Source organism: Hetaerina americana, unplaced genomic scaffold (genome assembly GCF_022747635.1).
Source record: "Hetaerina americana unplaced genomic scaffold, ioHetAmer1.1.p SCAF_1, whole genome shotgun sequence".
Lineage (NCBI taxonomy): Eukaryota > Metazoa > Arthropoda > Insecta > Odonata > Calopterygidae > Hetaerina > Hetaerina americana.
Window position 1 is genome coordinate 49,185,144 of NW_027286069.1, and position 16,706 is coordinate 49,201,849.

The 16,706-nt window shown below is 40.7% G+C and overlaps 1 protein-coding gene across 1 annotated transcript in view; it reads right to left on the bottom strand.

Moving 5' to 3' along the window:
• The window catches only part of qsm (Zona pelucida superfamily protein qsm), a 43,277-nt gene extending 26,788 nt beyond the window's left edge, over window positions 1-16,489 (bottom strand). The window contains exons 1-2 of the mRNA XM_071589619.1: window positions 15,760-16,489; window positions 2,434-2,538 (exon numbers count right to left, since the gene is read on the bottom strand). Of these exons, the coding sequence (XP_071445720.1) occupies window positions 2,434-2,538; window positions 15,760-15,835 (181 nt within the window). The 5' untranslated portion in view covers window positions 15,836-16,489. The remainder of the gene's footprint in view (window positions 1-2,433; window positions 2,539-15,759) is intronic.
• Window positions 16,490-16,706: the final 217 nt, after the last annotated feature.

The window sequence follows — 16,706 nt, forward strand, 5'->3', positions numbered from 1 at the left end:
CATATAGTTTTCATTATTTGTACCACTTTCCACGGACGTTAATTTCATGCGTGGAGCTAAGTAAATAGAAAGAATTTTTTAGATTTTCTCGTCTGCAGCATTTTATTCGTCGTAATTTCGGTTTGATATACATCATTTGACTTGATCACGTTTTTCTCCTAGTTGTTTTTTTCTTCATCATTACGACTAATTTGGGACACTCTATCACCACTATCTGTATCACTATACGTATTGGCTTGCATGAATAGCATAAATTAATATTCCTATGGACCAGTGTTGAAAGGAAACGCAAGCACAGAGATTTATTCTTGCTACATCATTCGATATCGAGCTATTTACTGTGGTCGATTGCTAGTGTACGACACATTACATGTATGTATACAATGTGCATGCAGTAGAATAGAAACATTTTTCTGGGACATGACAGCTTGTAAAACAGTCTCACCGTTCATTGCCATCGCAGTATTACAAGACCACAAGAGTTTTTAAGAGAACTGAAATCGCACCTTTTTGTAGAGTTTCGGAATGAGTCGGATAGTCCGGCTGTAGATGATATTTAAGACTAATGGACTGGAAGTGGATATGGGCAGCAATCGATTGCTCTCACCGTGTAACTGGTTGCCCAATGACCAAGTGGTTGTTGATTAATCGTACGGTTTTTCTCGGAAAAACTTTAATACTCCACTTTTCCTACGTTATGCACTATAACATTTTCTATCCAGTTTGAGTTTTCATCTCTTGTTCGAGAGAATTCTCGAACCGAGTCCTCTGAACTCGATGTGTATGGGATAGAGCTATTGTGGAAGCAATTATTTGGAAAAAATAAAAACAAAATTAAAATATTTTTATGGAACACAGACTTTCGCAGTCTACATTTAAGTTTAATGTAAAATAGATGAGTGCATCGTGGCATGAATCCACTGACAGTGACACTTCACTGGACATCATTTAATCCGATTTCTCAATTAAATTCTTCAAAATTTATGCTGTCATTTGTGAACTTTAAATTTCTACGGTAAGTTTTTATCCAGTGGATACAATTATGTATACATTGTTGCAATATGCGCTTTCCCTAAACTAATCTCTTGGAATATATTTGAATTGCTCTACTTTTCAATAAAACCCTTCTTTCGCCTACAATTATACTGGGTAGCAGTCTTTTAGAAATACTACTCTAAGCAACGTTGTGTCTTAAAAATAGACTGCTAGCCTTATATTTAATCAAATTCAATAATTTAGCCAATTACAAACGCATCTATGTTTCTTATTTAACGGAGTTGAAAGATATTATGACTCGCAAAATGGGTCCAGTGAAATGAAATGTTGACTGCTTATCTCGTTATAGTTTTTGCTGTTTGTATCTTTTTGAACTTTTTAAACATTTAAAACTGTGACAGAAGTTTTTACAAGTGAGAATTTTGGCATTATCACCACTGAATTATATTAAATATTTTAATATGGTAAATTATTTACGACAGTAATCGTTGAACCTTAGGATAATCACAACAGTATACGAGGCACACACTTTTATGGTTTCGTAATTACTGTTTTATCCTCCTATGAAATATTTTACGAAACATTAGTTGGGATCACCTTTCCATCGATGAAGTGAAAGTCTCTTGTTTTGGTAGAGCGATTATAGATATAAGCCGGATATTAGTCCTTGAGCTAATGGAAAAAAATTGAGCTTTCATTTCTCAAAGGTCTTATGCCATGTGATTTGCTGGTGATAGGTCTTTCGGTGCCTTGATCATATCCTGTCACTGAAACGTCCTTTGAATTTCACGCTGCATTAGGTCCGCACTTGATATAAGAATTACTTTTATTATTCGAAAGTGTGCCATTTTAAACTGGTAAGAATTTCAGTGTGGAAAAAATCCGCTCCACTCCATCGAAGTCCCCCCCTTTTCTAATTTCTTTATTAGTCAAATAAGAAAAAGGTATACTGAACGACATTAAAATTTAAATTCTTTTCTAATATTGCGAATAGTATATTCGCATTATGAGCGTGAATAGGAAATATATCAAGTGTTTAATATAATAAATAATATAATAAACTCTTTAGTGATTGCATTAAATTATATATATATATATACTTATATATATATATATATATATATATATATATATATATATATATATATATATATATATATAAACATAATATAATAAAGATCAGATAAATAACCTAAAAGTTAAATATTAAAAATTAATTTAATTTATTAATTAAATAACAATGGAAGAAATGCCCTAATTAAAATAACCTAAAATTGTTTGAGAGAAATGAGTCCTATTGCTGTTAAATTTCAATTTTACATTTTTATGTGCGTGCACAATTAGTACGGAATTCTATTAAAAATGTTCATTTCATTATGATTTTGATTGTATGTCAATTATGTGGATGTTTATGATGAAAATGAAAAAAATACCTACCAGGAAAACCACGAAGCTGATCCAAATATATGGCAGTCACATCCTCTGGCTTCACCAACTCCACGGTCATCCATTCGTCCCCCTCACACCGCACTTTATGTTGCACTGAAAAGGAAATGTATGATTTAGTCTTAAATTGAGATATTTATAATTTCGGCATTCATTTTTACAATTTAATATTTTTACCACCTTTAATTCTAGGCATTATTAATAATTATCGAAATATATTGAAAGTTTCGAGACAAGACACATTCCTATAAAATAAACACGCATATTCCGTATTTCTTTAATTACGTTATAATGTGGTTCATCTCACAATCAGCTGTGCCGGATAGATACTTTTCTGGATAGACGTTTTAAAATGCATTCATTTCCGTGTATCGATATTAGCGAACATTGCAGTGACTACTGAAAAATATTCATCTGAATAATTCGCTGAGAGAATATTTTTTGTTCGTATGATGAAACAAAGTTGCCATGAAAAACTCAATTTTTCGCAAAGTTGTAATATTTTATTCCATTTATGAGCTATGATGGTTGTATGATGCATAAATCTCTTCAACTTTTGAAATTGAATCAATTTTTAGTAGAATCCCCCACATAAGTATTTTACCTTTGAATCGCGAATTTAACGGCTCTATTTGGGCTGTGAAACGAATATTTTAGGATAATATCGAATAAGCAATCTATAAATATGAATTTAAAAGATGAAATAATAAACTTTTCATTGTATAAATATCCGCAGTTAATTAAAATGTATCTAGTCAATTTTTTTATTTTAGCGTTTTGTAGTTAAGGCTGACCTTTCACTTTTACGAATTCATTTGAGCTTCGGTGTAACGTTATCTCGACTATGTGACAGTTTTAATGTAGTAATTTTCATATAATCGTTTTAAATTTCGCCGAAATAAGTATTGCTTTTAAATAGAAATCTTTTGATGTGGCTGCAGCAATCCTCGGATGGGTTCAAGTACCCGAGGCGTGCAGTTATATTTTTAATGACATTTCAATCCGTGCTTGGGAGCTTTGTGGATAACACATTAAATCAAGTACACATTCCATTTTTAATGGTGATTAACTTGTTCCTTTATCCAATAGGCAGAACAATAGTGAAACTTTATCTCTCTCCAACCATTATGTCCTTATTATTCGTTGTCAGTATTAATGCTTATCTGTCAATGACAATTAAATGACAACTTACAATGTTAATCCTACCGATTAACCATTGGTTTTTCTGGGAAGATTGGTTTTGCTTTGTTGTCCCATGTCGTATGGTCATTGCCTTTCCCTCTGAAGGATCATTTGAGACTAGGTATTGGAAAATATTCTCGATGCTTTGTGTTGGAATGCCCGATCTAAATAGAGTTTATCTTATTGAAAAAAAAATAAATATAAAATAAATCTTTAGAAGATTTATTGACCTTAAGATCAAGTGAATTAGTATTTACCTTAAGGGCATATGTCAAGAACATAGTATTTGCTATTGGTTTGATGAAAATCTATTTATTCTGGGATAATTTCTCTGTCGTTACTTTGTGAGCAAATTTGATTTCCATTATGGTAAAAGAAAAAACGTGTCAATTTTCACATTCAATGAAATATACCAGCCAAAACACATTGTGTTATGATTTAAACTCATTGTGTCATTTTCAGGGTAATGTCGCACTGCGGTAAAAAAAGGTGGGTTTATTAGGTGTGAAAATTTACTTGTTTTATCTCTATATTTAATGTTGCAACTGTATTATATAAAATGAAATTGACGAAATTTCTACGATGTTAATTTTTTACAATGACGAGTGATAACCTGGTAATTTTCTTTGTCATTTATCCATGAATGAAGAATTCATCCATTCCAAAAGAATGTGTGGCATGTGATATGAGTGAAGGATATAATATCCTAGGATCTTCAATTATCTGGACGTGAACATTTTTTCAATCGCTTATGTTTACGGTTTTCCTTCAAATTCAATAGTTCTATTTCGGTTAGATTTAAAACAAATGACTGAATTAAAAAATGTGTAATTCACAGAATTTTCAATATTTAGATGCCGGTATGCGTACAGTCTACATGCACCTGATTGTTATTTATACTTAAGAGTATAAACGTCCAGGTGAAGAATACTGACTCCTATCGTTTTAAGCCGGTAGAATTTGTGAATACGACATATAGCATATTTTTTAAAGTTATCTAAAATGAGCGATTTTTCCCATCATAGACTGATGATGGTGCGCGCGATTTATCGTTCGGACTCCTCCCTTTTTTATGGACTGGCAACTTAGCTTTTCTCACACTCTCTCGCCGCAGAACCGCTCATTACCTCAGAGAAATTAAGAGGCACAGAAACTATTACGCTAAATGGAACATTTCTCGATCGTACACCAACTGTCAGATCTAATAAGTGTACTCGTTCACGTGATGACTGCTGAAGGGCTGTGATGATGGTGGTCGGGACGTGCCCAGGCAGCTCGATTGCTGATAAGCGGCACCCACACTGACTGAGATCATTCCCTTACTTTTAGTGCCTGGGAATCCGCAGTCCCCCAAAAAATCTGGAAAACCCAAATTCTTTTTTAAGCATTGGCCATAGTTTGGGTTCAATGGACCGCACTCATCTCTTGTTAATCCTTAGGTAGGCTGGATGAATACAGAGTTGTAGAGGGTGCACTACTCGTCCTAAATGACACTTGGCATCTAAGCTTCCGGGCAAAGGGCTTCATATTTTGGCGTGTTGCATTTTTAGATTTCACTACCCAGACAACGCAGCGGGTTCTTCTTGATATGATGCGTACAGAGAACAGTAGAGAACCTACGCTTACCTATCACAATAAGCTAGTTGGTGGAAGGGGAATGCCCTGCAAGCCAATTGACCGTTCTTTGCAACTCATTTCCTTTTTTGGAAGCCTGTCCCGGACTGACTAGGGGCTGCATCTCTCAACTGAATTGTGACCGACCATCATTAAGAAGTTTAAACCATACAGTACCCCGTTCTATTGCCCCAAAATTAACAGGAGCTGTTTCCTAATGCTTACATCACCCCGAGGAGTCTATGAGGAAGCTGTTCAATTTGAACACAATACAGAGATGTTTTTCAAACTTAAAAATTATCTGTATCCATTACAGTAGGGCGGAATTGAGTACTAATACTTTGATCGCTGACGCGTTCTGGAATTTTGATGTCACTGTACGGGTACTCATCCCATTGGCTTATTATCTTCTATCGAGTCAATTTTGACTACCATCAGTTCGTAATTGTGACATTGAAGCTTGAATAATGTGCTCTCTATAAATGCTTGTAAACGTATACCGCAGTGTCATAATTTCTTTCTCACCCCGTTTCAACAGTTTCTGTTATTTATTATTTCAGAGTGACAAAGAATGACTTATTTATTATATGCAGGAAATTACTTTAGAAAGCATATTATTGTTCGAAATACCATTGATTCAGCGGGAGTATATTGATAAGTGGGCCTTTTTAGTTACAGCGTATCCAAAACCAACAACAATAGACCTGCTAACACTCTCTCCTCGGGCGCAACTTGCTTCGTAACAGTTTTCTTGTAAGATTGGTCTACCTTCACCATTGGAGATCCTTATTTTTGCAATTCAAGTCCCTCGATTTGTAGTCACTGAATGTTTTCTTGGCATCGCGGGGATTTCTAATCAAAGTTTAAGATATACTCGTCAAAGTTGCCTCGATTGCAAAGACACGTGTCCAAGAGCCATGGTGAACGTCCTTAGGGCCCGTTATAACAGCGCCGGTACATTCCATTGTGTACGTAGGTGTTGAGCAATTGGGGATGGGGGATTATAAGTCGATCGGGTGGTGAGAGGGTGATAAAAGGCAGCTGAGCGAGAACGTGAGGAACTTATAAAAATGAAGTGGTTAATCAGAGGCTGTGGCAGTCTACAGAACGAGGCAAAATGGAAAGGGGCCTTCGGGAGGCGACTGGGGAGAGACTTCGATGACCGTATTTCGCAACACTTGCACGCATATAACTTTCACTAGCCATTGAGGCAATTATATTTGAGGCAAGTTGAGAGGCAAAGCAGGAGACTGCTGAAGCATAGTAATTTACGCGACCCAGTTCTATTCCGATTTCATTCCACTCCTCGGTGCTTTGGAAATACGCAATTTGTTATCAAACATTGAGTGGAAACTTACAAATTAAGGCTTAAACCGCGAGTTAATAATCGAGAATATGCCGATTAAATTATAATTTCACATTCACTATTCTTTCCCTTGGAAGTGAAACGTCCGGATAAATATTATTGTAGTCGTTTGATTCCATGCATGTTGTGACACGACTTTTTGTGCAGCAATAGTTTATTATTGGACTCCTCGACTCTTAATCAATTATACATCGGTGAACAAATGTGTTTATTATATGCGCGCATGTATATTTCACTTGCAAAAATGGCAAGGAATTTTCTATTTCCCGCTTGGAAAATAATATATGTATACGAGCCCACGACTATTCCGTTGCCTACGATGGAGAACGTTTCAGTTAATTCTGAAACTAATACCATTAGTGACGACCAGATCTCGCTTTTTTATCCTTTAAAGGACCTGTGGATCTGCTGCAGAAAGTGCCAGTTCCATAGAAATGGCAGAAATTTACCTCACTGAAAAACAACCGAGCAGGTGAAAGGATGAACGTGGCCGCTCAAAAACTGCACAGCCGTTGTGAGGGGAACAAGCCCACCCCGAAAATCGGTTTACGCAAGTGACTCGGGAGGAAGAAACTGAATTCGCACACTCTCCGAACATTCCCGATTCCTTTGCCGTTCCACAAAGAATTCAGAATCAACCTCCTTGTTGCTTCTTTTAAATTTGTGATCAAAAATTTCAGTGGGAGCGGGAGGCAAATATCAAGGACGGAGCCCTTCCTCCATTCTCTCTCGTCGTGAGACGCGTGTTTCTGGGCATTCGATCATATCGATTCCGTGGTTTCGCTTTGAAGCGAAGGAGGGATTATTCCCCCGTCCCCTCTCCCTCAGGGTGTTACCGACCCGCGCGAGATCCACTCAATCCCCAGTGAGGGCGGGCGGCTGGGACGGTAAAGTTGGGGTCAAACGAAAGTGCATCCGTTCCCTAGCAGCCTCTCTTTATTAACTAACGTGTCGAGACAGGCCACTCTCCATCAAGTTGGAATCAACGCCTTGGCCAACAGCCTTCGGTTGGAGGTACCTAGGCAGCATGACGCGAGGTGCTTTGTTTCAAATGCCATCGTGGCTCGGCAGGGGGAGTCTGCTGAGGTCACTGTGCGACTCTCCTGCCTCCCTCGCCATGTAAGGTGGATACGATAAGCCAGTCGGTTTACCTCCCTCTCGCTCCATCGGTCTCACTGGTGGCCACTTTCACCTCTCTCTCTCTCGCCACCTCCTCCCACGACCGTCTGGGAAGGAGAGGGCGTGCGGTGGAGAGGGGGCTGTGTTGAAGGGGAGGGGTGTGGTTTTAGATGGGGGGGATGAAAAAGAGAGGGGGGGATGGAAAAGACAAGGGGAGAGAGAGATGCGAGCAAGCAGCTCTTGAGGTAAGCGAATCCCGGGAAATTGAGCGTGGGATCGAGCTTATTCGCCGGGGCGAGGGGAGAAGGGAAAAATCTGAAAGAATCGGTCGGGAAATTGCGAAAAGATTGCTCTCGCGAGGCAAATGTTGCATGATTACCGTCTACTCTTTCCACTCATTCTCCTCGACTTCTCCCTCCCGCTCCCAGACCCCCCCCCCTAATAGGAGTCTAGTGACAGTGGCGACGACGTCGCCGTGTGGCGTGTGTCCCTCGCTCGTGGCGGTCTCCTCGCTTGTCATTTCCCCTCCCCCCCCACCCTCCTCAAAGTTCAGATTAGGAGAGAAGGTGGAGGCCGAATAGGGAAGGAAAGGAATGAAAAAAATGGGTGAGACTGAGAGAGGAGGGTTTTTAATATGAGAGGGAGTGAAGGACGCCCGCGATTGCACGGAAGGATTTTTCAAAAGACGGGTGGGCGAGGTAGTGGGTTGGTGCCGTGGGACGTGGGACGAAGTGGGGGGGGAAGAGGTGGAAGAGACCTGGTGGGTGTGAGAAGACGAGGCGTGGGATTGGATGAGGAAAATAAAGAGAAGAATGGACGGATGAATAGGAAAACGTGCGTGAGTAATTCGGGCTACATTTTAAAGTACCCTTAAATTTATTTCACGTCCCATTCGCGTTTGGGGCGTTCTCTGTCGCAATCTCTTGTCGTTTGTTTCCACTTCACACTCTCGTTATTAATCCCTGGTAATTTCTTGGCCCACCTGTAGCTAAAAAAATACCACATCGGAAAACGTTAATTACTTTTATCTTAGTGCAGTTTCTTCCGATGAACTAGATCCTATTCGATCATACAGTATACTTGAGCAAAGAACATTTTACTGGTATTTTTTAATACAAGATATGCTATAATAATGCATGTTTACTGGCGTAATCCTTTCATGGTCTTATGGTCATAGTCCTTTATGGTCTTTTTATATAACTTATAAAAAGAACATGCGTGTTGATTGGCTCATTTAATTAATCCTATTATTGAAAAATGTGGGCAAGATGATTTCAAATTATTTCCAAAATATATTATTTACTGCTAATAATAAAAAACAGCAGAATATAATGAATGCAGAGTAAAATACAGAGCATGTTTTAACTGAAAGCGACGAAAAATGTTAAAATAAATAAATGACCTCGTGACGAATGATCACGGATAATGAATGCATATAGCAAATTTTAATGGGTGTCATTTCAAGGTAGTACACAGTGATTTTTTTATAATCATAATAATTTTATGCAAAATGGCAGCGTTGCGTTTCATCGTAAAAAATATAAAATGTTTAAAAAAAGATATTTATGCCTTCTTGCCTTAGGAGGTAATTTGTAAAGATCTCGGACCGGTTCCAATGGAGACCATCATCAAAGGAGATGTTCACGCGCGTCGTAAATGTTATTCTCACTTAATCACTCAAATACCTACCAGCGATGCCTAGAGCACGCCGACGAAGAATAGCAATAATATATCTTTGTAAACTCCTTTCCATCGAAAATTTGTGAGTGATTTTTTGTTATTACACAGTTGTTGCAAAGTCGCAAATGAAATTATGAGCCAGTTCTAGACAACCACCATAATAGATTGGCAGGGAGCCTGGGTATGTGAGCTGCATGCGAGACTCCATGCAGTTTTAGATACAAGCTGGTCTATTAAGTTTTTGAAAATATTTGCTCCTTCAGAGTGGATCTTAAGTAATTAATATTTCCCTATATGAAGCAACGAAAGAGCTTTGCACTCCCAGATCTTTATAGAGTTAATAAAAATTATTGTCGCATTAACTTGCATTTTAAATGAATAAATGATCGTAGCACTTTTCCTCTTGATAAAATGTTTATTTTACGACCGGGTTTTGATGTATTACATCATCATCAGGTTTGCATTTTTAACTAATTTTTCGTAAAGTATTGAAAATATCATTCACTTATTAATGTTTTCCGCCCGCTTTATATCGATAAAAATACTTTTAATACCAATTGAAGCCGGTTTGGCACTTTTTCTGGAACGTGCTACGTTTCATCTCAAGCGCGTCAGAGCTGTGTTAGATTGAAAATTCGAACCCTATGTAAGAGACCAAAGCTGAAGATGATAATTCTCTTAATAGAAGTACCATGCCAGTAGAAATGAACTCGAGTCCTGAAAAAATTACTCTTTTTTACAACTTGTAATGTTACATATCTTTTACTATGTATCTTTTAATGTAATACATCATGATTTCCCTTGGCGATTGCTAGTCCATGGTTGATGCTATATTCCTTCCATACAGAGTGCAATGAGCTCTTGGTCATCCTCTTACGAAACACTTTGGCGTATTTTTGATCGCCAATCTAATCTCCTCTATAGTCACAGCACGCGAGTATCCTCCTGAGAGAATATTCGTAGCGAGGAATGAATGAGAATTAGCTGGAAACTGGCAATGGAAAGCTTGGAAAAATAATCACTCAAATGTGGAAGTAATGTCTCGCTAATCCGCAGATTCGGAAATAATTTCACTTTCCTTATTCAAAGAATGACGAAGGACTCGAAAAGGTTTAGGGTGAAATCATGGTGCAAGGGACGATCATATTCTCGATGACGGGGATAACAAATCAGTGGGCACCTCTTCCTACCGCTTGCCCCACAATTTCATGTGTGCAAATGCCTCGCATCCAGTTGGCCTTTTATTTAGAAAATTTCGAAACCCACGCGAAAATGTGCCCCATTGGTCGTTACCGGGAAACTTCAATGCCAGTGAGAACCTTGAACGGCGTCCACGTTCTTCGCGACGCTGAGTGGCGACGGAGGACGTGGCTCACGCACATACACATCTACATACATCTATATATTACTGTGTGAGCTGCTGCAAGGCCGTGTGGAAAATGTAGCGAGATTTAGAGTGATATGTTAGTGTTTGGATCTCTTCATGATGTGGCCGTTGGGACGGCTATCCTCTAATCTAATGATCATCTAATCTAATGAAAACTCTCTAATATTTTCATTATTACCTAAGCTAGCGATGTAGCACGGGGCCTGGATCATTTTCTCGATGCCCTTATTGAAATCACACGACTGATACCTTTTCAATTAGTACATTCAAGCGGTGAGTCTTCGAGCCTCGGATCCCAGAGTATTAAGTAATTCGTGACGCTCTGTCTCTTTCCGTGGCAGTTTTTCACGAGCCGGAAAGATGTTCTCTTTTTTATCAGTTATTGAATATATGATTTCCCAGATTCATTAAAACTCGATTACATTCAGTGTGGATTGTAAATAATGAGAAATAGCTAGTTTTCTTTTCGTGTTCATTGCCATATTTTTAACTAATTATGCATCTCTCACAGATGTCAACTTCCTCAGGACGAGACCGCTGGTACTACACGAGTTTCCCCAAGCTAGGTCCAGGCTACGGTAACACCCAAGTATTTTTTCCTCAACGTAGTCGTTGAAACATGATAACTCATTTCATAATTACTTTACTAATGGAACATGCCTAATGCCTAAACGAGTTTACAGTAAACGAGTATACAGTTTACAAACTCCCAAATTTAGTATTTTCCGCACTCAACGGGACATGTGCAGACTAGTAAAAATTTCTAGTTAGGTAATCCTTAAACGTTAACGCATAAGGGCGGTCAAGGTTTTTTATGCATTGAGCCTTTGTATGCAACAGTCATACTGGCCAAAGTGATGGACATCAGACTTTTTACATGGCATCGCTCATCTAGTATTAATTTAATGTTCTACTTCGCATTCTAGATTTCCTTTCTCAGGCGTTCAGAATATCATTAAATGTCAAAAATGAGAAAAATTCGTGCTGGCGTAATCATTTTTATCCAAAAACATGGAAAAATACGTCGACATCCGCTCATGCGTTTCAGAAGATGCCTCGAATGTAACATTTGGTGCCTTAAATGCAATTAGAGGGAAACAGAAGCTTTAGTATTCATGTGATTATAAATACCGTGGGTCACATTTACCGAGAGGGGGTACGTGTGCCTAGTTGCCATCCGATGGAATTATTCCTCATTGCCCTTTCCCGTTTTAGCTTTCCGCAGTGTTAGCCTGTCTGACATAAGACTGGGGAAGTATCCAGATGCTAGGGGTGGCAGGGAACACTGGCATTCTCAATCGCTTTCCCCCCAGATACGCCCGCGATGATCAGAAAGTCCACAAGACCGGGATCACCAACTTTTTTGACCTTTAATCACTTGATCAATATTAAGTGCTTTCATTAATGAACTGAATCTAATTTTAAAAAAAGTTATATTTTACTACCGTGCTTATCGTTGTATGCTGTTGTCGACAGGATTTGGGTGAATGAGAAAGTATTCTTTATAATGGTTTAAAGCACAGCCTATTTTCCTAACTCTTTATCATATCTTGTCAACCAGTGTGAAGCACGATTAAAATTATAGCTGTGTTGATGGCTCCTAAGTGATTTAATTCTGTACCTACAAGATTAGATGCAAAGATGGCAGGACGAGTTTTCCCATAAATGCATTTCTTTACATTTATTAAGATTTACTTGGAGAATATACGGAGAAATCAGGAAATAATACTGTTAAAGTAACTTGACCCTATGGTTTTATCTTCAGAAAATACTATGTCACGGCCCATTTAACATTTGATGCTACCGATTTATTTGAGGAATAAGAAAGGACCGATCAAGCTCCCTTGGGGAACGGCAAAGGATGTTTTCATTTGCAATTGCAATTAATTTCGTAAATTATGGATTTCTGTTTGCACCCTATGAGGGAATAGCGTGCCAATTATTATTTAGTTGTGTATACCAATAAATCTTATCTTATTGTGTGGTATTGATAAAATATTCTATTAAGACATAGAATGCCGTATCCATTCGTGATTTGGATTTCATCGATTTTAAGACGCCGTGAGTTTGGTAATACTGTCAGCTGTATTTCGTAAACATTACTCTTTAAGCTCATTCTGCACATCAGTGATTTCAAAGGCTACGCACATTTACAACCGAAATCATATTGTTACAAGCATGTGCGGCTTCAAATAGCAACAATATTTAGATTTTCGGCAGATTTTAGATTCTTTGAAATTTTGTAATTTCCTTTTGAAGGAAATTATTAAAAATTAGCAACCATTAAAACGTTGATTGATGTAGACATTTATTGAGGATAATGGTGAAGATCTGGCAAGGGAAGGCTAAACACCGTCAATCCTTCCGATATGTATAATCGGCCCTGGGTTCTCGCATGAGTCACTTCCCTCCTCCAATACTCGGTATCAGATCCGGATGTGCGTTAACATCCTCGGGATTCATAACGGGACCAAGATTGGACATTAAACTTTTCACATTCGAATGGCTCTCCCCACGCAGTTACGTATTTTCGGAGGCTATAATTGGCTTATCTTTCCAAGGCATGAAATATGAGGTAAGTATTTGAGGAAACCAGCAATGTTTGAACAAGGTGTGGTTAGCGTGCGGGACAGGAAATCTCAAAAATATTTGTAAGCCTTCGGTCCAGGCTTATTTTCGTCAAGACTATTAAGGCGGGCCCCTCGTAAGACAGAACTTGCTGGGACTTTGGATTTTTCCTGTGGGTGAAGCCACCTGGTATTGTGATTTCTTCTGCTTCCCTCGGAGTCTAAATATTTCAACTTAATTTGTAACTCTTTCAGTGGAATTGACGAAAATAATTCGTATATTACTCCATACATTCTGTACAAAGCACATGATAAAAAATATGGCATAAGTAAACGATACCTAACATTAAAATGAACGTCGCGGAAAAATATTAGCTCTAGTGGACTTTACTGCAACTGAGCAATATTTTGTAATTGATACTCTAATGGAATGAATACTAAAATTTATAAATCTCAGTTTTCCACATTATTTTTATTAGCATACATACCAAATTACTCTATCTCGACGAAACGCGTCATATCAATAAAAATTCTGTGAAATATTACGTTGTTCTTTCCTGTGATATGGAAATACACAAATTCCACGAATTCAAGCCTGAAACCATAAATTTTATCAGTTTTATATAATATTATCACCGCCAGAGCCTTGCTAGACCGCGAGAATTACAAATGAAGAGACATTTTGTTGTTTATGCCTTTCTTTGTGTCGAAATGGGCTTTATTTCTTTCATCCGACAAAGTCGTTCTGGCTTTCTGGAGTATTCCCGCCTGGCCAATCTTCCAATACCGAATTAAGCGACGAAAGATATTTCACTCCAGTTCTGTATGTCCTGCCCCTTGGGGTACTCCGTAATTGAAGGAATGACCTTGTACCATTAAATCCATTAAGACATTCATATTTTCTAATCTTTTTCCACTGCGATTAGAAATATCTGCTGCATGCAGAGAAGTTCCTCAACATTCGTCTGCTTATATGAATAGAAGAACGCGACATTCCAATTTAAAGACTCTGGTGTGGGGAAGGACGGAGTCGGAAGAGTACTAGAAGCAGGGCAACAAACGCGTGAAGACGTCCTCGGCTAGCCTGAGTGAAGCCCCGAAAGTTTAAGATTCCTGAATGGTACTTGAATCTCAGGACGGGGTGGCGCGGCCGCGGGCGGATGGCACTCGTGGGAAGCTCACCGCCCACCACGAGAGGGGGGGGGGAGTATGTCGTCCTCGCACCTCACTCCACCCCACCCCTCCCTCTAGTCCGCCTCCCCCGCTGAAAAGAGCCTTGGCTTTCACCGAAGGCGGTTGACGTTTTTGAAATCGTATCTCGGAGCGACCGAGCGGTGAATCACGGGCCCGAGGAAAAAAACCCACGGGTACGAACGGAGGCAAAAGGTGACAAGGACTTGGAAGGGATGGGGGGTGGCGCATGCAAACGGGGGCAAGACATTTCGAGTGCATTCGCGTGCTCGGGTTTCGCCACACACCCACACCAAAGTCATAAATGGAAACGCCGAAATGTGGAGGATGTCGGGCGGGGTTTATGTAAAAAATAGTATCAGGCGCTACTCGTTGGAACTTCCTTGCGTTCATTTCGATAAATTAAAACCACTATGTAAATTTACGCGCCTCTTTTATTTGACCGACCATGGTTTCTTACCTGTGTGCTATTATCAACGTTCTACAGTAGTTCCTTGATATCTAAGGCACCACGATGTTATAGCAAAGTGTAGTAACTGTGATCGATTCAATTAAAGGTGAATGGAAATTTAGTGGGAGTTTTTAGTCATTTTCGCGAAAGATGTATGGACGTGGGGTTTTACGGTGGGTCAACCTTTGAGTCAATAGCGCTGGATGTTACGCCGACGTTTCTTTTGCTTTCCACCACCCTGACCGTTTAACATGACAAAGAGCGAATGATGATTTCGCTTCGAAACGGATGGATTTTCCATCTTCTACCTTCCCATCACCGTTTCCAACCGTTGGAACCGCCACACCTCCAACCATCTCCAGACCGGTAGTCCTTAAACGCGCCCGGAGGAGGATGAAGAAGTAAGGAGGCGAGGAAGAGAAGAAAACGGTGGGGGATCAATTGAGATTAGATCCGCCCTTCAGTGGAGCGGGAGTGCCTTATCTCCCCACTCCGCTCGGCGGGGAGGGTCGGGTGAAAAATCTCCATCCCTTTCCCTTCCCTCCCGGAGCTCCCGGTCGGATAATGGGCGGCGTCGGATAATAGGCCCTATCTCCATCACGCACGCGCGGGCCATGGACGTGTGGAGGATGGGGAAGAAGCGTGGTTCTCCGGGGCAATGCGAGACCCTTCACCTCCCCTCATGCCCTCGACCCCCTCCACCCTACCCCCCACGAATGAAAATAAACGAATAAAGACTTTCGGTTTCTTTCCCTCCTACCTTTAGCCGCGGACGTGTGGGAGCCCACCACGAGGAGGAAGGCCAGTAGCAACAGCTGCATGTCGCCTCGCGCCATTCTCTCTCTTTCACGCACCCTTCGTCAGAAGGAGCTCTTCAATACCACCACTCAGGGTGACGGCTCGGGGAGTGTCGCCTCGTCGTGTTTTACCCCAACACCAACACACCAATACCACCGACGAACGACACGGGCACGACACGCTCGTTCGCTCCCTCGCGGGGTACACTCACGCACGGACACAAACACGGAGCACTCTTCTGTGGCGAATGAAGCACACTCCTTTTCACACTCGCTGTGCTTTGGGGGAGGGAGAGCGGGTGGCTTTCGGGAAGTTTCGGGGCGAATATAAAGGGATGAGCTCGGGCGACTGAGGGATGGGCGTCGGGGGACGGGATGAGGTGGGGAGGGGGCGGGTCAACAGACGACAGGGAGAAGGACCACCCTCGTATGTTTTTTTCTCCCGAAAAAAATAATCCCACCGTCTCCCTCTCTCTATCGAAACTTGGGTCGCTCTCCGGCGCGCGTGTAACGGTCCCTCGCTGACTCGCCGGGGGCGTTTGCCGTTCCTCACACCTCTACCACGCGTGCGTGAGGATGTTTTCAATATCTTTCTCTCTCTGTCCCTTGATTCTTTTGTCACTCTCTTGGATGGCTTATGGGGGCGTAGGTGTGTATCCACAAGGCCGGTCCGTGGCAAGAGTTAAGCGACAACCGACCGCTTGGGCTCCGCTCAGGCAACTGCTCCCCTCGCTCTCGCCGACGGAATGCACCCCGCACCTCCCCTCTTTTCTCCTTCCTTTCCCCCCTCCCGTCTCTCCTACCCTCCGCTCTCCCCTAGCCCCCTCCACATACGGTCGCACCTCCCCACCCCTCTATCCCTCCCTCCTTGCCTGTCCCCCCTCCCGTTTCCCCGCTCGCCCCACCCTCC